Below are 20,833 nucleotides of genomic sequence, written 5' to 3' on the forward strand. Positions count from 1 at the left end.
ATTGTAACTAATAATGTTTAAAAAAATAATAATAATAACTAACTTACTAAATAAAAATAAACGGTAAACTCTGATATACGTATATGGATTACATGCTATATACATTCAAGGTGTATAAAAATAATTGTTTTTTAATGTTTTTTTTTTTGCAGCTAAAAGCTATTAAAGTAAGTCCGACTGCACAAAGCGATTTAAAATAAAAAATAAATATATGTATATTTATATATTTATTTCAAGGTTCGATTTCAAAGAACACAATAATAAGTTCTTAGACTGTTATTGTACAGCGATAAAAGCGTTTTGAGAAAATAATAAAGAAGAAAAAATAGTTTTAAAATAAAGGTTTATGTGGAGTTATAATATTATTTATGAATACTGCCACGACCGTCCGGTGGCTGCACGTAAAAACAACACGTAGCCATTTATTGATATCGAAAAATACGGTGGATTTTTGTTTATAAATAACAAATATAAAATGCAAAGGCGCAAAGACGTGAAGGTCACCGCCTACTCATCTACAGGAATTTCTGACTTCTTGATTCAGATCCTGTCAGCGGTCACATTTTTATTGAGATGCAAAATAAATGTAGTGAGTAAAAATATTCTTGAAGATACGCATATTTTTATTTGTAATAATCGATTCGGGTTTACAGCGACGATTCAGGGAATATTATTCAAGTTAATTCTTCGACAAAAATGTAACTACAAGTTTCACAATATTATATTACCAAGTTAATTATAACATCTCATTAAAATTAATTTATAATAAACGTGAGTATGATATTGCTATCATCTATAGCTTTTCGTGATTTTTACATGCAACAGAGAGTAGGTATCAATATTATCGGTGGTGATGCTTGCCATATATTTTTGGTGTGGCAATTTATGGTATACTCATTCTATTTATAATAAAACATAATAAACTAACTATACACGTAACTACATCACAGCAAATAAAAAAAAAAAATCTAAGTTTGTTTTGTCTGGAGCAAAAACCAGCAAAATAGAAGTAGGCAAAGTCAGTATGACATTTCCAATAATAAAACCAACTGGAGGACGGAATGGCCGAGCGGTCTAAGGCGTCGGTTGCGACGCAGCCGTCGCCGGCTCGATTCCTTGGTCACGGGCGGCATTTTTCTTCGGGCAAGTCACGGTGTCCGGAGAACAAGTGCCGCCATCCCCCCCCCGGCATGGCAGATACCTACGGGTGCCCAATCAAAAACTCTGCCAAACCCAACACACACGTGCCCTACCCCCCATACCGACATTAAGACATACACAAACCTATACAGCTAATGGCCATAAATGCCAGGTTTAAGAACAAAAAAAAAAAAAAATAAAAAACTGCTTCCGTTCCTATAATATTCATAATAATGTATAAGCAATTTAACTTATGATATTCTTAAGATAAAAAAAACCAAAAACCAAAACACTTGTTGTGGTAACTTGTGTCCAAAACGACAAGAAACGTCAACTTAGCTGGTTGACTAAGTTACGCATACGCAGTTCATTATATTTTACAATGGTGCGTGTGTGTGTGTATAATTTTTATTTTTACCTTCAACATAAGGATAGACAGCTACGGCTATGTTGTTGATGATTTAATAACGTAATGGTTCTGTGCAATGACTGTTTTCCTATAAATCATTTAAAAGTAGATTTAATATAATATTAAGTAGGTACTTGGTGAAAAACATATAATTTACTCAACATTTTAGGTGAGGTTCCACCTCTTATACTCTATCACCAAAACCGTCCTTGTGTATTATTGCATTTGCCAGGGACGATAGCGGAAAGGGGTCATTAAGGAGTGTTGTACCCATGAACGTGAAATTAATTTAAATATACATAATATTATGAACAAAACTACATTAAAACGTGGATAACTTTTTACTAAATAACTTTACAGGTAGGTAACACCACTGTGTTAATCAAACGCTACAGCTCGATGACATTATTTATTGTTTACTATTTTACCGTATAGCTCAGTCATTTATAAGTTATAATGCAATTTAATGACGAGAATGTTTCTTTTGAAGCTTAGTTTGTAAACTGAAAACGCTAAATAGTAAATAATATTATATTAAGTAAGTACAAAAATAAAAATAATATTATTGATTATCGTACCATTAAAATGGAAACGTCGACGTACGTTCATGTAGAATATAGATTATAGACATAAAAACATTGCCTTCATTATGTGAATACTCTTCTTTTGATTTAATATTAAATAATTTTACTCTAATTTTAGCATAATATAACATTATAATTTAGAACACAGTAATGTGATAAAAAAAAAGGATACATTGTATCAATTTTGGCGTACTAATAACAAGGTAAGTTATCATCGAGTTAAAACAAATTGTAATTTTTATTTTATTAATTTATCATAATACATATCGTACGTTTGTGCTTACTTAGATTTGCACTTACAAATTACAATCAAAATTATTGCCCCTTGTTATTGAAATAATATAGTTAAAGTAATATTCATTTGAGTGATATTCATGGATATTCATGGGTTTCAAATAAAACATTGAGTAAATTTAGAGTTATAAGTACCAAAAAAACTAAAAGAATAGGCTGTGATCTCTATTTTGACCATATATAGGTAATACTTATACCACACATATATATGTATGTACACTTTTCAATAATACACTTTCGGATATTAGTCATAAATCATCATTTATTTTTAAACAGAGTAAAGCTCCCAATGCCTTGAAAGAAACCTAAATACTTCTGTCATTATATCGCAAGTACTATTCTGTACCAATAATTAAACATTTTCGATTGGATATAAATATATAATACATTTCTTGATAAATCAATTAAGATACGTTTTCGGAAATAAATAAATGTTTTCAAAAATTATTTGATGTCAGATTTGAGAGTTCCAACTTAAGTACCTACTTTTTGGAGTAAATCAAAACGCTTTTGGCTTGATTAAGAGTAGGTAAATTTAGTCTCCTTGACCGGAGGAAAGAGCCCAACTCAAATCCCCCAAGTAAATATAAAAAAATCGGCCACAAAGAGCATGTTTAAGCGTGTTCATATGCATTGTATAAATTATCATATAATACAACACTCGAGTTATAATTGATAATTCATTGGTAAATGCAAATACCTACATAGTTGTTTCTGGAGTTAATTCGCATTGGAATATTTTTAACTTAAAATATATTTTTTAGTTCGACTTCATCAAGAGTTTATTTTAATTTAAATAAAAATACGAAAACTCTTAGACATTGTATGTACAGTCCTTCATGAAAATAGTTTTTTTCATGTATCTATTACGAAACACAATAAGAAATAATGGTCCAATAAGCATTTCAGAAAAATGTTCAGTCCCAGCAACATAAAAAATTGTACAAAGTATTTCTTCTTGAAAAAAAAACAAACAAACAATTACTGGTAAACGCGTACCTAATGCAGTTGGAAAATCAATATCAACAAGTGGGGCACTAAAGAAAGCCTTGAAGACCAGGCAGATATTTAAATTAATGGAATATATGAACAAATATACAACATATAAGCCAATGAAACTTTCCAAACAATATTTTAATTTTCATTGCTCAATTTTAAACTAAATTCCCAAAAATGATTTGATTAGGTTTTATTTTAATTTATTGGTTAGTTTCAGTGCGCTGCATCATTATTAAAACAAGTATAAAATATATCACAGCTATAAGCGTTTTTGCTGATATGAATAAATTAAATTGTGAAGGTACGCCAAACTTTGCAATAATAAATTGGGAGACATCACAAAACAATGATTTATTCGCTTTCATTTTTTTGCATTGAGTCGCGTCGTTAAGAAAACAACTAAGTCGTTATAATTTATTTAACTTTACTCCCCAGTTCCGATGGGCTGCAGAAGCCATAAATAAAATTGATAACCGGTGCAAAAACTGAAACCATGTTTCACTACGTCAAAATAATTGTCAGCCCCGTGGGCACACCAGGGTTCGCATCTTATCAATGTGTAAAATGCGGTGAATCAAGTTTAATCTTGGTCTTCTCTAAGTATGTGTACTACATAATACAACAGTTTCCTGGAAATGCAGCCCATCTGTTTACAAGTTTCTGGTACAGCTGTGTGTAATGGTCTGTGAAACCAAACATTTCAAAACTTCAAGTAAAATCAAGTTTATGTATGATTGTTCTTACTTCTTTGTAAACTTATTTTGGAATCGAGCTAGGATTTTTTTTTTATATAAGAACATTTTTTTGGGGACAGTAAATAAAATAAGTTTAAAAAGTCGTATAGGTACACTAAAGAACACTTTCTTTAGATCGATAATAATTATAAACGCAAACGGTAATTTCAGAATTTTTCAGCAGTCCAGATAATATTAATTGCAAACTTATCATAATATAGACTATTAATTAATACAACAAACCCGTAAATTCTTTTATGTTTTCCGAAACCTAGGAGATTTACTCATTATTAAACAATTAGGAATAATATATATTTCACTTGTCCTATGGTATGGAAATTTGTTGTTACACTTATGATATTCATTTAAACCATCTAAAAATAACACTTAATAAATAAATTAGATTTGTAATACAATTATCTAGTATTACTAATACGAATTTTGTTTATAATGAACCAACAAAAAATAATTAATATTGATAGGTTATTTAAAAAATATCTGGTACTATTAATATATATATATATATATATACGCATACAGATATTATCTTATATTCTTATTATGTAATCATAATTTATATCTCAGGTATAAAAAAAATATTAATTTAACTTTGTCTAAATGACTAAATGGCATAAGTCGTTTGGTCTTAGAAGCTCGTTTAATACAGCTACTAAGATATGTATAGTTTTAAAAATTAACATTAACCTATTTCGGAATTATCATCATTATAAGAATAGTATACAGTATGCCTAAGTTAATCTAAATATCCATGTTGTTTTGTACAGTGCGTACCTACCTACTTGCTATCTCATCTATGTTATGTTATTGTAAACATTTACTGTTACATTCAAATCTTAAATCTCTTCTTATCACGATGTAAGTACAAGCCTAATGTTTAGAACTACACCACCAATACAAGGGCAACTTAAAGGAATTGTGCAGAAATAATCAAATTCGTTAATGTTTTCTACAAAATAAACCAAATTATCTGTTTTATTGACTAGAACATTTTTTAAGCTTAATTGTGAAATCTAAATATTATATTTTTAACTAAAAATGTATTTATGATTTTTTTATATTAATACATTGTAGTTATATAATTACATATAAATATTCATTATTAGTTACTACGTATATGAAATAGAATAAATTAATACATTTAAATTAAAAATAATTCATCTTCTCCGTTTCGAGTATAAAAACGTGTCCACATATATATTCCATCACCTCGCTATACGTGATCCCTCCTTGCAAAACGTTACTTATAAGTATTATACGTAGGTATAACTCGATTTGTAATGTTAATGGCACGATTTGACACTATAATAATTTTGGAAAATCGTGCCAAATGGTGACACATATTAATTTGTACATATATAAAAAAAAAATGTATAAACATGTATGTTATTATCCTATCCGTGCGCTGAATACGCGACTATAGTGCCTACCCATATCATATGAAAAACCATCCTTTTCCCCACTCGGTAAATATACATAATTTCTTCAACAATTTAATAAAAATAATAATTATATCTGTTATAATAAATGTACTGCGATAGTATATTTATTATTAACATTAAAGTGTTAAATTTGTGACAGAAAAAACTGTGTTCAGACAGTTAAATTTTTAAGGGATATAAATAAAGATGTTTTTAACAAATTATTTATGAAAAAATGTAAATACAATATTATTTAAATATTAATTCAAAGTACGTATTTTATGGATGGTTCTACGTCGTGCTCTTTGTTGGTTGTTCCATGAATACGAAATTACATAGAAATTTCATTAAAACATATCCACACATATCGACTGACATGCATTATACATATCCGTTTTGGAATATATTTCATATTTATTTTACAATTCAAGTTACAAGAAATTATTTTTAAACAGTTTTATCATTCTTTCGTTATGCACTATTTTAAAAAATGGATCCGACGTTTCAGAAGAATATTGTTTATTTTAAATTGTGTAACTCGCGGACTAGTATTCTCTAAAATTACTTTTAACCGATCTCCGTAAGCACTGTTCTCCCCAGGTATAATTTTACAATAAAAATTAAAAAGTATATCTTCCTCTTAGTTCCTTTAGCACAGTATTTTCTCCTTTCTCCAACCCTCGTGCAACAAATTTCCATTCAGCAGAACCAACCCTGTGTTGATAACTTTAGTGTTAGATTGAGTTGATCTATTATCAAACTTAAAGTTAAGAATGTTACCTATATTCTTGCGTTAGATTTTTTACGATATTTAAATTTTGTAAGCTAGTTATGAGGATCTATGTAAAATGTTACAATTTAATAATGATCATAACTAGCAAATTAAAATTTGGTAATAGGTAAATTTACTCTAATACTATAGCTATCTGTACAATGTTGGTTTTTTTGAATGCAAATTGACTAACGATATAATATATATTAATATTATAATGAAAGTAACGTTTGGATTCTAATAAACATTGTGATACTTTTGACTTTATCTGATGTATATGCCTGAGGATAGGTCTTGTAAAAGTCTCGTTGAAAACGTTGACCGAAATAATCTTTCTTCTATCCTTAAATCATAAAATTAACCCTATAACGAAGTACCTACCTAGTACCTACTACAGTTTTAAAATTAAAATATTCTAAAATTAATTTTTAAGATGATAGTTGTATTGTTTTAATTATTAAAACATTGTTTGAACGCACTGCAATGTTGGATACAACTATAAAAGGACTAAACTTTTAAGTATTTGGTTTTCAAATAAAAGAGTTTTAAATACCTGTATACGTACTTGTATAATTTATATTACAAATGAGTATTTAATTATGAATCAAACTTTCGTATTCGTTATACCTCTACAAATCTTCAAACATTATCCTAAAGATAATTTGTTGATCTTTTTAAACTATTTAATTAATTAAAATTAGCCAAATATATTATACTATAGAGCATTACTTTCGATAGCGTTCGTAATAAAAAAGGTAAGCACAAAGCAGCACGCGTAACAATGCAAACAATATTTAACTATTTACATACGTCCAACTCGACAAGGTTTATTACATTTTGTAATAATAATAATATTATAATTATAGGATAATTTAATGTTTGTCTCTATACAGTATATAACGTTAATTTTTTAGAATATTTCCTCGGATCCGATACCTGTCTTAGCTGTAATTTCAATCTTTTGTATGAGTATTAAAAATAATACTATTTGAACCAAAAAGCACATACACTGCAACTTGGGAGTTAACCTATAATTTACTTATACTACAAAAGCGGCGAGTTTTGCATTCAGAAGAATCTTGGGAATTTTATTAAGACGACGAATACTAATGCAAGTATAAATGTCATAGAATTTATAGAATTTAATGCTACGCTATTTTCTATAAGATAAAACAATTTAAAAATATTTCTCGTATCGGTAGTGAAGTTCTAAAGAAGGGATTTATAAAAGTGTTAGCATACCAAAGAACATATTATCCCATGAAACGATGGCAAAGTATTATTTCATATTAATATATTTTAATGTTTAGTTTAGAATTAGATTTCACTACGAGTTTTTGAAATTTTTTTCATGTTAATTTATGTTTAATAAATTATGTAAATAAATTCCTATGGTCTTCGTTTTGATACTATCTATTTGTTTTTGTAACGATGAAAACTCTTTATATTTTATACTGTGAAATTTCACAATTTACTACATTTTAAACGATAGTGTAAAATGTTCACAACATTCTGTACGAAAAAAATGGAAAACAACTAAAAAATACAGTGACATATTTAATTAGATTATCAAATTTAAACTTAAAATTTAAAAAAAGGTAGACCTCTCTTTAGAGGTTACGGCTCTTCTGTACAGTAGTTATCAAGCATGTCGTTATAATGCATATGTTATATTTGAATTAAATGATAAATCATTGTTATGAAAAACGATTCTGAGTGGAGACGTTGTCTCAGCTTAACATACTTGTATAAATAATCAAATTTAATAGTTAGAAAAAAAACTATAAAATTCGAAAATATCTCATAGCTTTAAATAGTGTGACTTTCCGGTGAATTTTTGCTTCTTGATGGAGGAAAAAAACTTGTTGGGAACATTTTATTAAAGTGTCTAATGTTACTATGAAAAGAAAAACGCTTATGAATTTCTGACTGAAGAATAATTTAAATAATTTGAAAAAATTGTCATGGCTAAGAATAGCTCAAAACAGCCCAAAATAGTTTAAACATTTTACCATGCATTTACTAATGCTTATATAAATATTTGGTGAACATTTCAAGTCTAGGGTTATTCTTTTTTGAATTACAATAAAATATCAAAAATTGATAGATGACAATTCTTTAATTTACCGAAAATTGGAGGATTTTTATTACCCTAAATGTTACTGACAGATAGAAAAAAAAACATACATCATTGTAAAATCAATACATTACGCTCCGCTCAAAGTCTACAACGATATCTGATCTTTAAGACATAAAAAAAAACTTTTTGATTTGTCTAGTTTTTGATTTTTATTTACCTATTGAGAATAGGTTTTTTAAAACATTAGAATATCAAACTGAATAAAAACGTATATAAATAATAATTATCAATAAAAACAATAAATTGTTAAGTAATTTAATTTTTTTAATACATATTCGTTGAATATCACAAATTAATGAACTGTCAATAAAGGACCCTTCGATAATTTGAAATTCTCGGTAATTCAAAGAAAAACAATGAATTTGGTACACATAGTTATTAATTCAAAGTAAAATTTAGGGTGAAACAGGTAACAATGTGCATCAATTCGATGTTTCTTTTACTCAAATCTCGGTAGTTCAAAGTTGTTTAAGTATGATTGAATGATCAATGAGAACATTTTCATTGTTTACTACCCTTTGCCAACCATTTTTTATTTGAAAAAAATTTGGGTAAGTACCTAATTGAAGTTTAGCATTTTACGGGAAATTTTTCGTTACGGGTCCAAACGCATCCATTATGCATACCAAAGTATTTAATCAATTGAATAAAAAAAAAAAAAACATTACTAAATAATTTTGAACATAATACTACATTAACAATCTTTTTATTGAACATTTTAAACAAAAATACTATTTCTGTTTATTAAAAAATAACAGAATAAAACCTCACGTTTAATATAAAATATAGTTAAACATACTGATATTTATATAAATTTAAAACAACGAGTCCAAATGGATATACAATAGTACAATTGTGTGAACTTCCTACAACCTATATACAATTAATCAAAATCATTATTGTTCGAAATCTATTTAAAAACCAGACAATATTATTAGTGCTACATTATTGTTATTTATTTATTTATTATTTATTAATCATTAAACATTGCATACACAAATGTTCAAATAAATTGTTTATATTTTTTATAACTAAATCGATATTTTTTCCTCTAGTTATTTCAAACCACTCAAAAAATCTAGCACTCAATAACTTGAAGTTTCTCATAAGTCTTTCCTACTTCAAATTATTGAGAAATATTGAATGAGCACGGTATAACTTAAAATTGTCTTATTATCAAGTCTATATCAAAAGAATTAAACACTTTCAAGTAGTTATAACATAAAGAAAAGTGAAAAGAAAAGTAAAAACATTTCAAATTCCTTAAAAATCATGAAACTCAAATATAATCCCAATTTATTTTAAAAATTCTATACTTGACCTTAAATTATATCCAATTTATCAGCAATGGTTTATTATGATTTAAAAGACAAATGATAAATTAAAAAAGTGAGAAAGTGTGTGAGTCCACCATTACATACTGCGGAAGAAAAACTTCTTTCATAAAAAATTGGGCCCGTGAAATTATAAGTGAATTAGGGAGAGAGTGAGAAAAATCAATACAAAAAAAACAATATGTAATTTTTGTTTATTAACGGTTGCTATGGACATAAATAAATAAACAAACGTGTCGTTTCATTTTTTCTGTCGTTTCATTTATCGTTACTATTTTTTTTCCACCCACACCTCAAGAATGAAGTTTTACTTTAAAAAAAATTTACGAAAATGCCTTCCATAAATTTGAAAATAAATTTACAGAACCTAAAATTTATTGAGGTTGTTTTGTATTTTAAAAATATCAATAATTTATATAGGTAATACCTACATTTTTGACGCTCTGTGCATTTTAGATTGTAATAATTGAAATGGGTGGAATTAACTCGTTATTAGTTTGGAATTCGTTTTTCTCTACGGTCAATAAACTCTAAACGTAAAAAAAAACTCTGCAATAAAGTCTGCATCAGAGTTGTATTAAATACGTTAAAATCTTTGCTTTGAAATTTATAATAGACATGGGCTTTGATTAAATTAAATGGTTATGATTAAACACCTGTGGCCCGCCCATCTGAAGACGTTAAATCATTTTGGTGTATCAATATTCATAGCATAGAATGCTTTTATAATTAAATTCGTACCCATCTGTTTTTTTTTTGTAATTATTATAGTAAGTATTAAGTATTAACCGACACACGTTTTTCATCTCACACAATACTCTAGCTATCTGTCATTTTGGAATTAGTGAACATACATCATTAGTTCTTGCCCTCTCCCATTCCCAAATCTGGAATTTCTGGCTACGCCACTAATAACTAAGTGTATAACGACAAATTACTTACTAAAACGACGTTTTCTATATATATATTAATAAAAAATCAAACGATTTTTGTTAGTCTGGCTAAAACTCAAAAACGACTTGACCGATTTGGCTGATTTATTTTTTGTTGTGTTCGTAGTTGTCAGGAAAAAGAAAAAATTAGGAAAATTGACCGGAAAAGTGGGAAACCGGGACGAATGTGATATACAACAGTGGCGCCTGATAATATACTGCTCCCATATCATAAGTTAATCTCACAGACAACGGCAGGCGGGATGTCTATAATATTATAATATAATTGAACTGACTAACTAATTGATCAAAGTAGAGCCTAAACAATAATAGCTTGAGGTATACCTTTGACGCGGTCCCGCGTAATAGCTGTTTGAATTCAAATAGCCTTTTACGCGGAAAGCCGCGCTACGCTTCTCAAACAAACCGCCAATCGACGACGGACGACGCCAGCGCGCGACACCCGCGCTGTGAACCGTCGGCCGGCCGTTGGGTGAACCGGATTATAAAGTCACCAGTTTTTACCGACGACCCGCACGACACTGACACACACGTCCCTGGCCGATCGTCTCTGTTTCTTTTTTTTTTTTTCCGTTTGATTTGTTTTTTTTGTTCAGTGACCGACAGGGCCACAAACGGATTTCTTGTTTGTTCATCCGCGAAATAAATTTAACCCTCACATCGCAAAACTTGTGTTTTTTCTTTATTTGTTTTGTCGTGTGAAACCTCTACCTCAACATCACCGCACCCACGCGGCCTTCACTAGGCCCGCATCAACTGGCTCCCCGTACAGGAATCACCGGTAAGTGAAAACTTATTAACTTACCCCTTACTACCACCATCATATACCCTTCCCGTTGCGCGACTTGGGAAAAAAGTCCCCGACGCGATCCGACAAAAACGTGGTTAGCTGGCGAAAACGGAAAAACCGGCGTTACGTAATATATTACATAAGGACGTAACGACCAGCCGCGCCGCCCGATTTACGGACGCACCGACTACACCGCGCGCGACGCTCCAAAGTCCACACACACACGACGTAGGTAGGTAGGAACGCAAGAGCGCGAGAGGGTCACACCACCACCGCCCAGCACCACCACCGATAACGTCAACACGCGATTACCTGGGACAGAAATACCACATAATCGGACTGCCGTCGCCGCCGCCCAAAGCGACAGCCGCCGTCTTCCCTAATCGCAGTAGTGGGCCGGATAACGCACACACGCGCATCCGCGACAACACTCCGCGAAAACCGGTTACTGTGATCGCCCGGCAAGCGCAATAACAAAACAATAACAACCCACTGACCTACATTCCGTACGCAAATAAACACCGATAAACGGTCAACACAGCTGATCGAAGGAACGCGACGACCGTTCCACCGACAACAGCCACATTTTAGATTTTCCCGTAAACAACACCGGAAAAACAACCGGACGTCATGTCGGGAAAATATATTAATGAGTTGACCGCCGCGGAGTTGCGCTACGAATGCAGCCAGCGCGAGTTGTCGGATACGGGCGCGAAGGATGATCTTGAAATCCGGTTGATACAACACTTCACGGACCTGAACCTACAGGCCAATGAAGTCCGGTTTCCGCCTATGGAACCCGCCGGGCATACCGGAAACAACCCGACAACAGGTCAAATACTTGACGCCGGACAAAGGGAAAACCAACCGGTCGAATCATCACCCGCCCAGCCATCGAACATCACCACCAACATCCCACCCACACCCACACACCAACAGGCTATGGACATGATTCAAGCGAGTCGGTCCATAATTAAGGAGGTACGGCAAGCGGCGGAAAACTCGGCGCATGGGCACAGTTTGGAATCGCGACTGACCATGCTCGAGGACTGCATGGCCCGCTTTGGCGACGACCAACGCCGCATTGCAGAAACAATGCGACGCCTGGAAATGGGTATGGCACGCCAAGCACCGGAACACCAACCGGAAGGGACAGCACCGACCCGCCCCCACCACAACGTGTCATCGAACAACACGGAATACGGTACGAGGTACTCCGCGGCACGCGAACCGCCGTCCGCGGGTAACCAGCACGCCGAACGTTCGGTACGTTTCGATGACACGCCAAATTTATACCATGCCCCCTCCTCCACACACACCTATGCGTCACAACAATCGACGCTGATACCATACGACGACGTATGTGCAGCGAAACATTCGCTGCCGGAGTTCCTCGGAACAACGCCTGAGGACCCGGTACGATTTATACACAAAGCGGAATCGATATTGTACCAAACGCGTATAGATAGGTCGGCCTGGACTAATATTGTCACGCAGCAGCTGAAGGGTGCAGCCAGTACATGGTGGAACACCATCAGACTACTGGACCTCACCTGGGATGAGTTCCGCGCCGAATTTTTAGAAAAATTCGACAACGTGGAAATACAATCACGACTGCGGGCTGAGATAGTATCCGTCCGACAAACACAAACGCAATCGCTTACGGAGTTCGTGACACAAAAAAACCAACTCGCGCGCCGCGTCAATACCGGGCTATCTGAAACACAGCTAGTCGGTACGATAGCCGGTCTAACGCGCAACGAATACCGCACACATATCCGATTGCAGAGACCAGTGACTTTCGGAGACCTCCGCCGGGTCGCTGGAATCCTGGAATACACACCAGACGAAACGCCCACACAACAACAGCAGAAACCGGCGTACAAATCATATTCACAAACCCGCCCGCCCCAACCGAAGCCGCAACCGCGTACACGGGACGGTACTGCAGGTAAAACGCAACCGCCCAACCCGTGCAGGTACTGTGGAGGTCCTCACTGGAACAGTGACTGCCCCGGGAACACGCCGCGTTCGGGAAACGGGAAATGAGTCGACGGACAATTGTCCACGCCGCCGCCTCAAACACACACACACATACAACCACGCCACCACACACAACGCTCGGCAATACAGACGGGGATATAACTATCAAACGCGCATCGATAAACTCGGCGTCATCAGATATATCACCCATCAAAAAAATTAAAATTCCGTTAAGTAGCAGGTCATCATCACCACACACAACGACCCCTACTACGGAATTAACACGTACTCATACGGTACACACCCATAGCACAGAGGTAACCGAAACGGATGCTCTGGTAATGGCGGTGCAAACCGCTCCCCATGGTACCGATAACGCGGTTAAGAACCAGTTACCCAGCTATACATCACAACCACCGTCGAATAACGCTAAACGTGTATGCCCCGACAAAATTCCGACCCCCGCGGTCGAACTCGAATTTAGGTCAGGCCCCGTAACAGCTCTACTCGACTCACAAGCACAAAAATCGTATGTAAGCCCGAACATAGCACATAAATATGGCACACCCCCACACGGACAACCAACTCAGGTACGAATGGCGGACGGACATACCACAATGACAAGTGGTACCTCCACATTCGTAGCCAGAATCGGAGACCTCACGGTCACCTTCAACGCAGCCATTCTGGAAAATTTGTACTGCGATATGCTCCTAGGTCACGACTTTCTCGTACAAAACGAAGTCACCTGGGACTACACAACGAGCACTATCCATTTAGGTTCGGATAGGAGAACAACAGCGTGCTGGAAAGGGCGGACACCCACCTCAACCCCAGCACTAGATGTCGACAAATTAACAATAAACGGTGACCACCACACACGCGCGAAACTCGCCGAAGTAGTACGCAACTATCCGGACGTATTCAACGGTAGGGTAGGACGCACCAGGTTAATTGAACACGACATCCTCCTCAAAAATCAAACACCCATAGCACTCAAACCATATCCCTACCCACCGGTAAAACAGGCCACAATCGACACCATGATACGGGACATGGAAGAGCAGGGACTGGTAGAACAGAGCACATCCCCGTGGGCCGCACCCATCGTTCTAGCAAAAAAGAAAGACGGCTCACCCCGACTATGCATTGATTATAGGCGGCTCAATGATATCACTGAGTCTGACGCCTACCCAATGCCCGACCTCAATACGCTGATACGTCAGATGAGAGGCGCAAAAGTATTCAGCGTCCTGGACCTTAAGTCGGGTTACTGGCAGGTCCCACTTAACCAAAACGCGCGAAAATACACGGCATTCCGGACGCGTCGGGGCCTATACCAATTCCGAGTCCTCCCCTTCGGCCTCAAAAACAGCCCCATGACCTTCGTGCGATTAATGGACGAAGTCCTGAGGGGGTACCTGGACGAGTTCGTCCGCGTATACCTAGACGATATAGTAGTGTTTTCGAACACTGTGGACGAACACCAGTGCCACTTGGACAAAGTTCTAGAACGTCTACAGAGACACGGGCTCACATGCAACCCCGAAAAGTGCAAATTCGGAGCCACCGAAATTTCATTCCTCGGACACCTAGTCACCTCCGAAGGAATAGACAAACAACCGGAGAAACTAGAGGGCATCATAAACTACCCCCCACCAACCAAACTGAGGGACCTACGGAAGTTCCTGGGCGTTTGCAACTGGTACAGCCAGTTTGTCGACAACTACGCGGACACCATAGCACCCCTAACGAATAGACTCAAACAGGGGACCAAATGGTCGTGGACCGAAACCGAACAGGCCGCATTTACCAAAGTAAAACGCGCCCTGTACGATTCGCCAAAACTGTCGACACCAGATTACGGAAAACCGTTTTGCCTACAAACTGATGCTAGCGAAATAGGAGCAGGTGCCGTCCTTTTCCAACGGGGTGACAGCCCGGACGAAAGGCGGATAATCGCCTACGCAAGCAAAAAGTTTAGTGATACGCAAACAAGGTACGCCGCGGTAGAACGCGAGTGCCTCGCGATAATCTGGGCAACCGACAAGTTTAGACCATACCTAGAGGCCCGCCGCTTTGACCTATTCACCGACAACTCGGCACTCACATGGCTCCACCGAGCCAAAAACACAAATTCCAAGTTAACCAGGTGGGCACTACAGCTGGCTAACCTGGACTACAAAACCACACATGTGCCCGGCGTACAGAACGAGGCGCCGGACATGCTATCCCGCAACCCAACCACCGGGCCACCGGTAGACGAGGAACACCTCGAGGAACGACTAGTAGGAGTACCCACCTCACCACTCACCACTGCTACTAGCTCACCGGCCGACAATCTGTTCGCCACGACGGACCCGGCTAACACCACTAGTGGTCCCAAAATCACACACGCTATGCTCGTGACATGGCAGGCCAATGACCCCAATACACGAGACACAGCGCGCAACATGACAACGGACGACCCAGCGCACAATACCGGAAGTACCACGGATAAAAAAAATAAATACATTTTTACCGACGGTCTTCTGCGGATAAATTTGGGCGAACACACACCCGTAGTCATCCCAAAGGACAAGACGCAGAACGTGATCTGGACATACCACGATCACGTACTCGCAAACCACCCGGGCTGGAAAGAAACGTACAGAGCGGTAAAACAACGGTTTTTTTGGAAAGGACAAAAAAACGACATCCGACTGTACGTCAAGTCGTGTCACATATGCGCGTGTACCAAACCACTGAACACGCGCGCAGATGACCCCGCGACCACCAGAATACCCCGACACCCCTGGGAGGTGGTTAGCATAGACCTCATGGGCCCCTACCCGCGTACGAGTAGGGGAAAACAATACATACTGGTCGCCACGGATCTGTTTAGTAGATGGACCGAGGCATACCCCCTCGGAACAGCCACTACAAAAACAATAACCGAAACGCTTGAACGAGAATTCTTTTCACGTTTCGGATACCCCCGTGTGTGCTTAAGCGATAACGGCCCACAGTTCGTAGCAAACGATATGCGTAAAGCTATCGAACAGTGGGGGGCCGAGGGCTGGACAACTCCGGTATATCACCCGAGGGCCAACCCAGTCGAACGCCGTAACCAGGAATTAAAAAAAGGTCTACGCGCGCTACTCATCGACGGCAACCACAACACCTGGGACACCAAGCTAGCCCCCATTCTTTTTTCGATCAGGAACAGGCGTAACGACCGGACAGGATATCCACCATCGGTACTCGTCCTCGGGAGAGAGGGAAAAAGGCCGGGGGACTGGATACTGTCGCGGACAGCGGACAACCCGATCGAACAAATAAACATGGCTAGGGCGAGTCGCGAAAACAATGTACTGACCGCACCACCGGTAACAGGTGGGCCGACGGACACAAGGTACAAAACAGGTGACACAGTGTACTACAAGGCACACCACCTGTCAAACGCGCACAAAAAATTTCACGCCGGCTTCGCACCGAAATGGTGGGGACCGGTAAAGCTACACAAACGCGTAGGCAAAGGTGTGTTCACCACAGACCAACAGCCAACACGCAAGATCCACGTGTCCTGCCTAAAACGCGCAAACACCGCAACGCCCAAAACACCCCCCACCCAACCCCCACCCCAACCATAAACCCACAATAGCATTTGGTGTACATAATTTCAGTCGGAATAGCACCAATGGAGCGTACACCATCAACGACACCCAGCACCCTCCAACAAGCGGCGGAACTGCTGGAACGCAGCCAGCAGCTGCTGAGGTCAGCCAGCTTGGAGGAGGGCACGAACACCACCACGGCGGCACGGGTCCGCCAGATGACCACGGCGCAGCTGCAGCGGGACCCGGTACTGTGGGCAGCCTACACGCGGGGGTGGGTCGACCGCACAGCCGTGTTCATGAAAGCGACAAGCGGGGAACCCACAACCATGGTGAGGCACAACAGGTCACGCAGCCCCAGACGGGCGACACGACCGGTAGCCACGGCACGACCCGCGGCCACAACTCGACCGGCGCCACCAACGTCGACAACTCGGGCACCCGTGAGGCTGCCACCCCGACCATTAATGGAGAGACCGACACCAGCGCCAAGGACGTCGACCATCCCGCCGCCAGGAACGCTCGTCAACCCGCTGCCAACACCAAACACCACCACCGAGACAACAACACCGGCCACGCTCAACGCCCGCCAGCGCCGGAACAAGCAGCGGATGCGGGACTACAAGGCCAAACAGACGTCCCAACAACACCGCCTGGAAAAACCGGGGTCAACAGCAACCCCCGCCCCGTCACAACCAGAGCCTGCGACACCAGACCTCACCGTGGCCACGGTGCCGGAGGTGACAAACACTTCCGGAACAACCGGAACCGCGGAAAACCTAACAGCCGCTCACCCTCAAACCGCGGATATGGAAATATCCCCGGAAGAGGAGGCGGACCTGTTAGGTGAGACGGACGCAGGCACGGCTGGAACTGAAGACATGGAGGTCAGCCTCATGTACTTCAGTCCCCCCACGTCCCCCCAACGTGCCTAGACACCACCAGGGCCACGCCCGCTGAACACAGCTGGAAAAGCGTACCCACGGACAGGTGTCTACCACAACCACCCTTCACACACACCCTTTGACGACACCGGCAACGGCCGGAACACCACCGCCGTTGGCGGTTTGGGGGGGGAGTATGACGCGGTCCCGCGTAATAGCTGTTTGAATTCAAATAGCCTTTTACGCGGAAAGCCGCGCTACGCTTCTCAAACAAACCGCCAATCGACGACGGACGACGCCAGCGCGCGACACCCGCGCTGTGAACCGTCGGCCGGCCGTTGGGTGAACCGGATTATAAAGTCACCAGTTTTTACCGACGACCCGCACGACACTGACACACACGTCCCTGGCCGATCGTCTCTGTTTCTTTTTTTTTTTTTTCCGTTTGATTTGTTTTTTTTGTTCAGTGACTGACAGGGCCACAAACGGATTTCTTGTTTGTTCATCCGCGAAATAAATTTAACCCTCACATCGCAAAACTTGTGTTTTTTCTTTATTTGTTTTGTCGTGTGAAACCTCTACCTCAACATCACCGCACCCACGCGGCCTTCACTAGGCCCGCATCACCTTCGTACCACCATGTAAAGTGTGCACTAAGAAAGCATTTTCCAAAAATTCGCCTTTTAAAGCGGAGCACGAGTATTTTGAGATTCAAGATGGCTGATGAACATTTTTAATTTTTATAAAGAACATTGTATTATTGATTCTGCGACCTTACTTCCTAGTCAACTTTTATATTGAAAATATGATATAAATAACAATACAAGTTATGACCCTCTTGCAAATATAAAATGAACAAAATTTGATATAATTCACCAACCTTCTATGGCGTAAAATTACGAGTTTGAATAAAAGTCTCAGCGGGGAACTGTAGATATATGCTTACGCAATATTTTACTGAATTGATCTATAACGAAGGATATTCCAAAAAAACATACCCATATACATGGGAAGGCTGAATAATATACCTATAACTGTAGGTGTTTATATTTATAATAATATCAATACATATTACATATTTCACATAGGTAGGTAGTAAATTACATGTATTCACAAATATTTTCACGTAATAGAGCAGTCAAACTAAAAAAAAATAGTTTTATATATTATATGTTTAAAATATATTAATTGACTGGTATCACCGAATGAAAAATATTATGTAACTTATAATAATTTTATTCGGTAAGAATATATGCCGGAATGTAAGAAAAATTAATATATTATTATAACCTAAGTGTTCATAAGCTACCACCACTTCCGGATTAAACGTTGGGATGTGAACATTTTGGAGCGATCTATAAAATTGTTTCTAATTATGTCTTTCACCAACTAATAATATAGTTTAACAAGTTTTAATTTATAACCAACTGATTTTAATATACAAAAAAATAGTCATTTGATTTTTTAAAGAAAAAAATATATAAATTTACAACGAAAAGTAGTAATTACAATGTTTATAATATATCTTTCATATTTAATAAATACGTTTATTACATTAAATAATTTTTTCTTCTTTCATTTATTGTTCTTAATTTTTTTACGGTAAACTCTTTGAGGATATACCTTAAATCTATCGTTTGCAAATAATATATTTTCAAATAATCTGTAAGAATCACACTGAAAAAATAATGTACCTATACTACATTTAATTTGACATACCTATAAAAGGCAAAAATACAAAACACTTAAAAAAAAGATTTGACACAACTATTACTCGAGGTAGTCATATTAATTCTATTTATTGAAATAAATACTGGTAAACCACTCGCCCGTGTCTGGCAGATGAAAGCTGGTAATGCAAATCGATGATGACGATGGCTGTTGTGGTCGTCATCACCACCACCGCCTTATAATAGGTATATTATAATACAGGGTATTATAAAGTTTGTATATTTTGAGAAAAACATAAACAGACTTACTCCAAAATGTTAAAATTGTTAAAAAAATATTGTTTTCTATTCCATATACCTAATGTTATATACGTTATATTGACTGTTGTTGTTCAGTTGTTCCGTAATAAAGTTTACTAAAAAAAAAATGAATAATTTTCCATTGTTCGGACTACGGTCAACAGTGGCGACTGCAGTAAAGGAGGTTCGGCATACCCACTGGTTATACGTATATCGATCTATCAATAATATTTTCATAACTTTAATATTGTCATCTCCATAACCGTATTATGCTCCAAGACGAACAATAAAAACGTATGTTTAGTTTTAGTATCCATCCATAGATATTTTCTTTTTTTATTTTTTTGTTCAAGCAATTTTGATTATTTTCATAATGTATTTATTAGAGCATGAATTATATTATGGCTTTCTAGAGAATTAATTCTGATTCAGTTCGCTCTATTATTCCGAGAAACTATAGGATCGCGATGGTTAAAATTCGGTAAAATTATTACTGTGGAATTTTTTGTACAATTGTTGAATATCGCGTATATAATATAATCATATACTCAAGTAGTTTCACAGTTAATACGCGTACGAATTTCGAACGGAAATATTGTATTTATATGGAGTACGAATGACTTACTTTTTTCGACAAATTTAGAACAACCTAAATCGGTAATAGATCTTTTCTACGGAATAAGTATATGCAACTAACAAAAACGTCCTATAGAGATGCTTTTAAATTAAACTTAAGCAAATCAAAACAACTCTTTACGTCTGGTAGCCAAAAAACACAAAAACATGCACATTGATGTACACTTTAACGTTTA

General features: G+C 37.3%; 2 protein-coding genes across 2 annotated transcripts in view; one reads left to right on the forward strand and one right to left on the reverse strand.

The window, feature by feature from the left end:
- LOC132937152 (uncharacterized) overlaps window positions 1–20,833 on the reverse strand; it is a 55,625-nt gene that overhangs the window by 14,195 nt on the left and 20,597 nt on the right. The gene's annotated exons all lie outside the window — the stretch shown is intronic.
- LOC132942065 (filaggrin-2-like) lies at window positions 476–19,488 on the forward strand. The gene is made up of 3 exons (XM_061010368.1): window positions 476–593; window positions 11,405–11,579; window positions 17,237–19,488. Exons 1-3 carry the CDS (start codon window positions 476–478, stop codon window positions 18,015–18,017), a joined length of 1,074 nt encoding a protein of 357 aa, XP_060866351.1. The 3' UTR covers window positions 18,018–19,488.

Source organism: Metopolophium dirhodum, chromosome 1 (assembly GCF_019925205.1).
Source record: "Metopolophium dirhodum isolate CAU chromosome 1, ASM1992520v1, whole genome shotgun sequence".
NCBI lineage: Eukaryota > Metazoa > Arthropoda > Insecta > Hemiptera > Aphididae > Metopolophium > Metopolophium dirhodum.

Bases quoted from the DNA above. Each gene is read 5' to 3' on its own strand.
- LOC132942065 (XM_061010368.1), top strand. From the start codon at position 476: ATGCAAAGGCGCAAAGACGTGAAGGTCACCGCCTACTCATCTACAGGA. The intron at 594-11,404 runs GTAAAAATATTC...AGTGACCGACAG, and splicing joins ATGCAAAATAAATGTAGTGA to GGCCACAAACGGATTTCTTG. The intron at 11,580-17,236 runs GTAAGTGAAAAC...ACATAATTTCAG, and splicing joins TCCCCGTACAGGAATCACCG to TCGGAATAGCACCAATGGAG.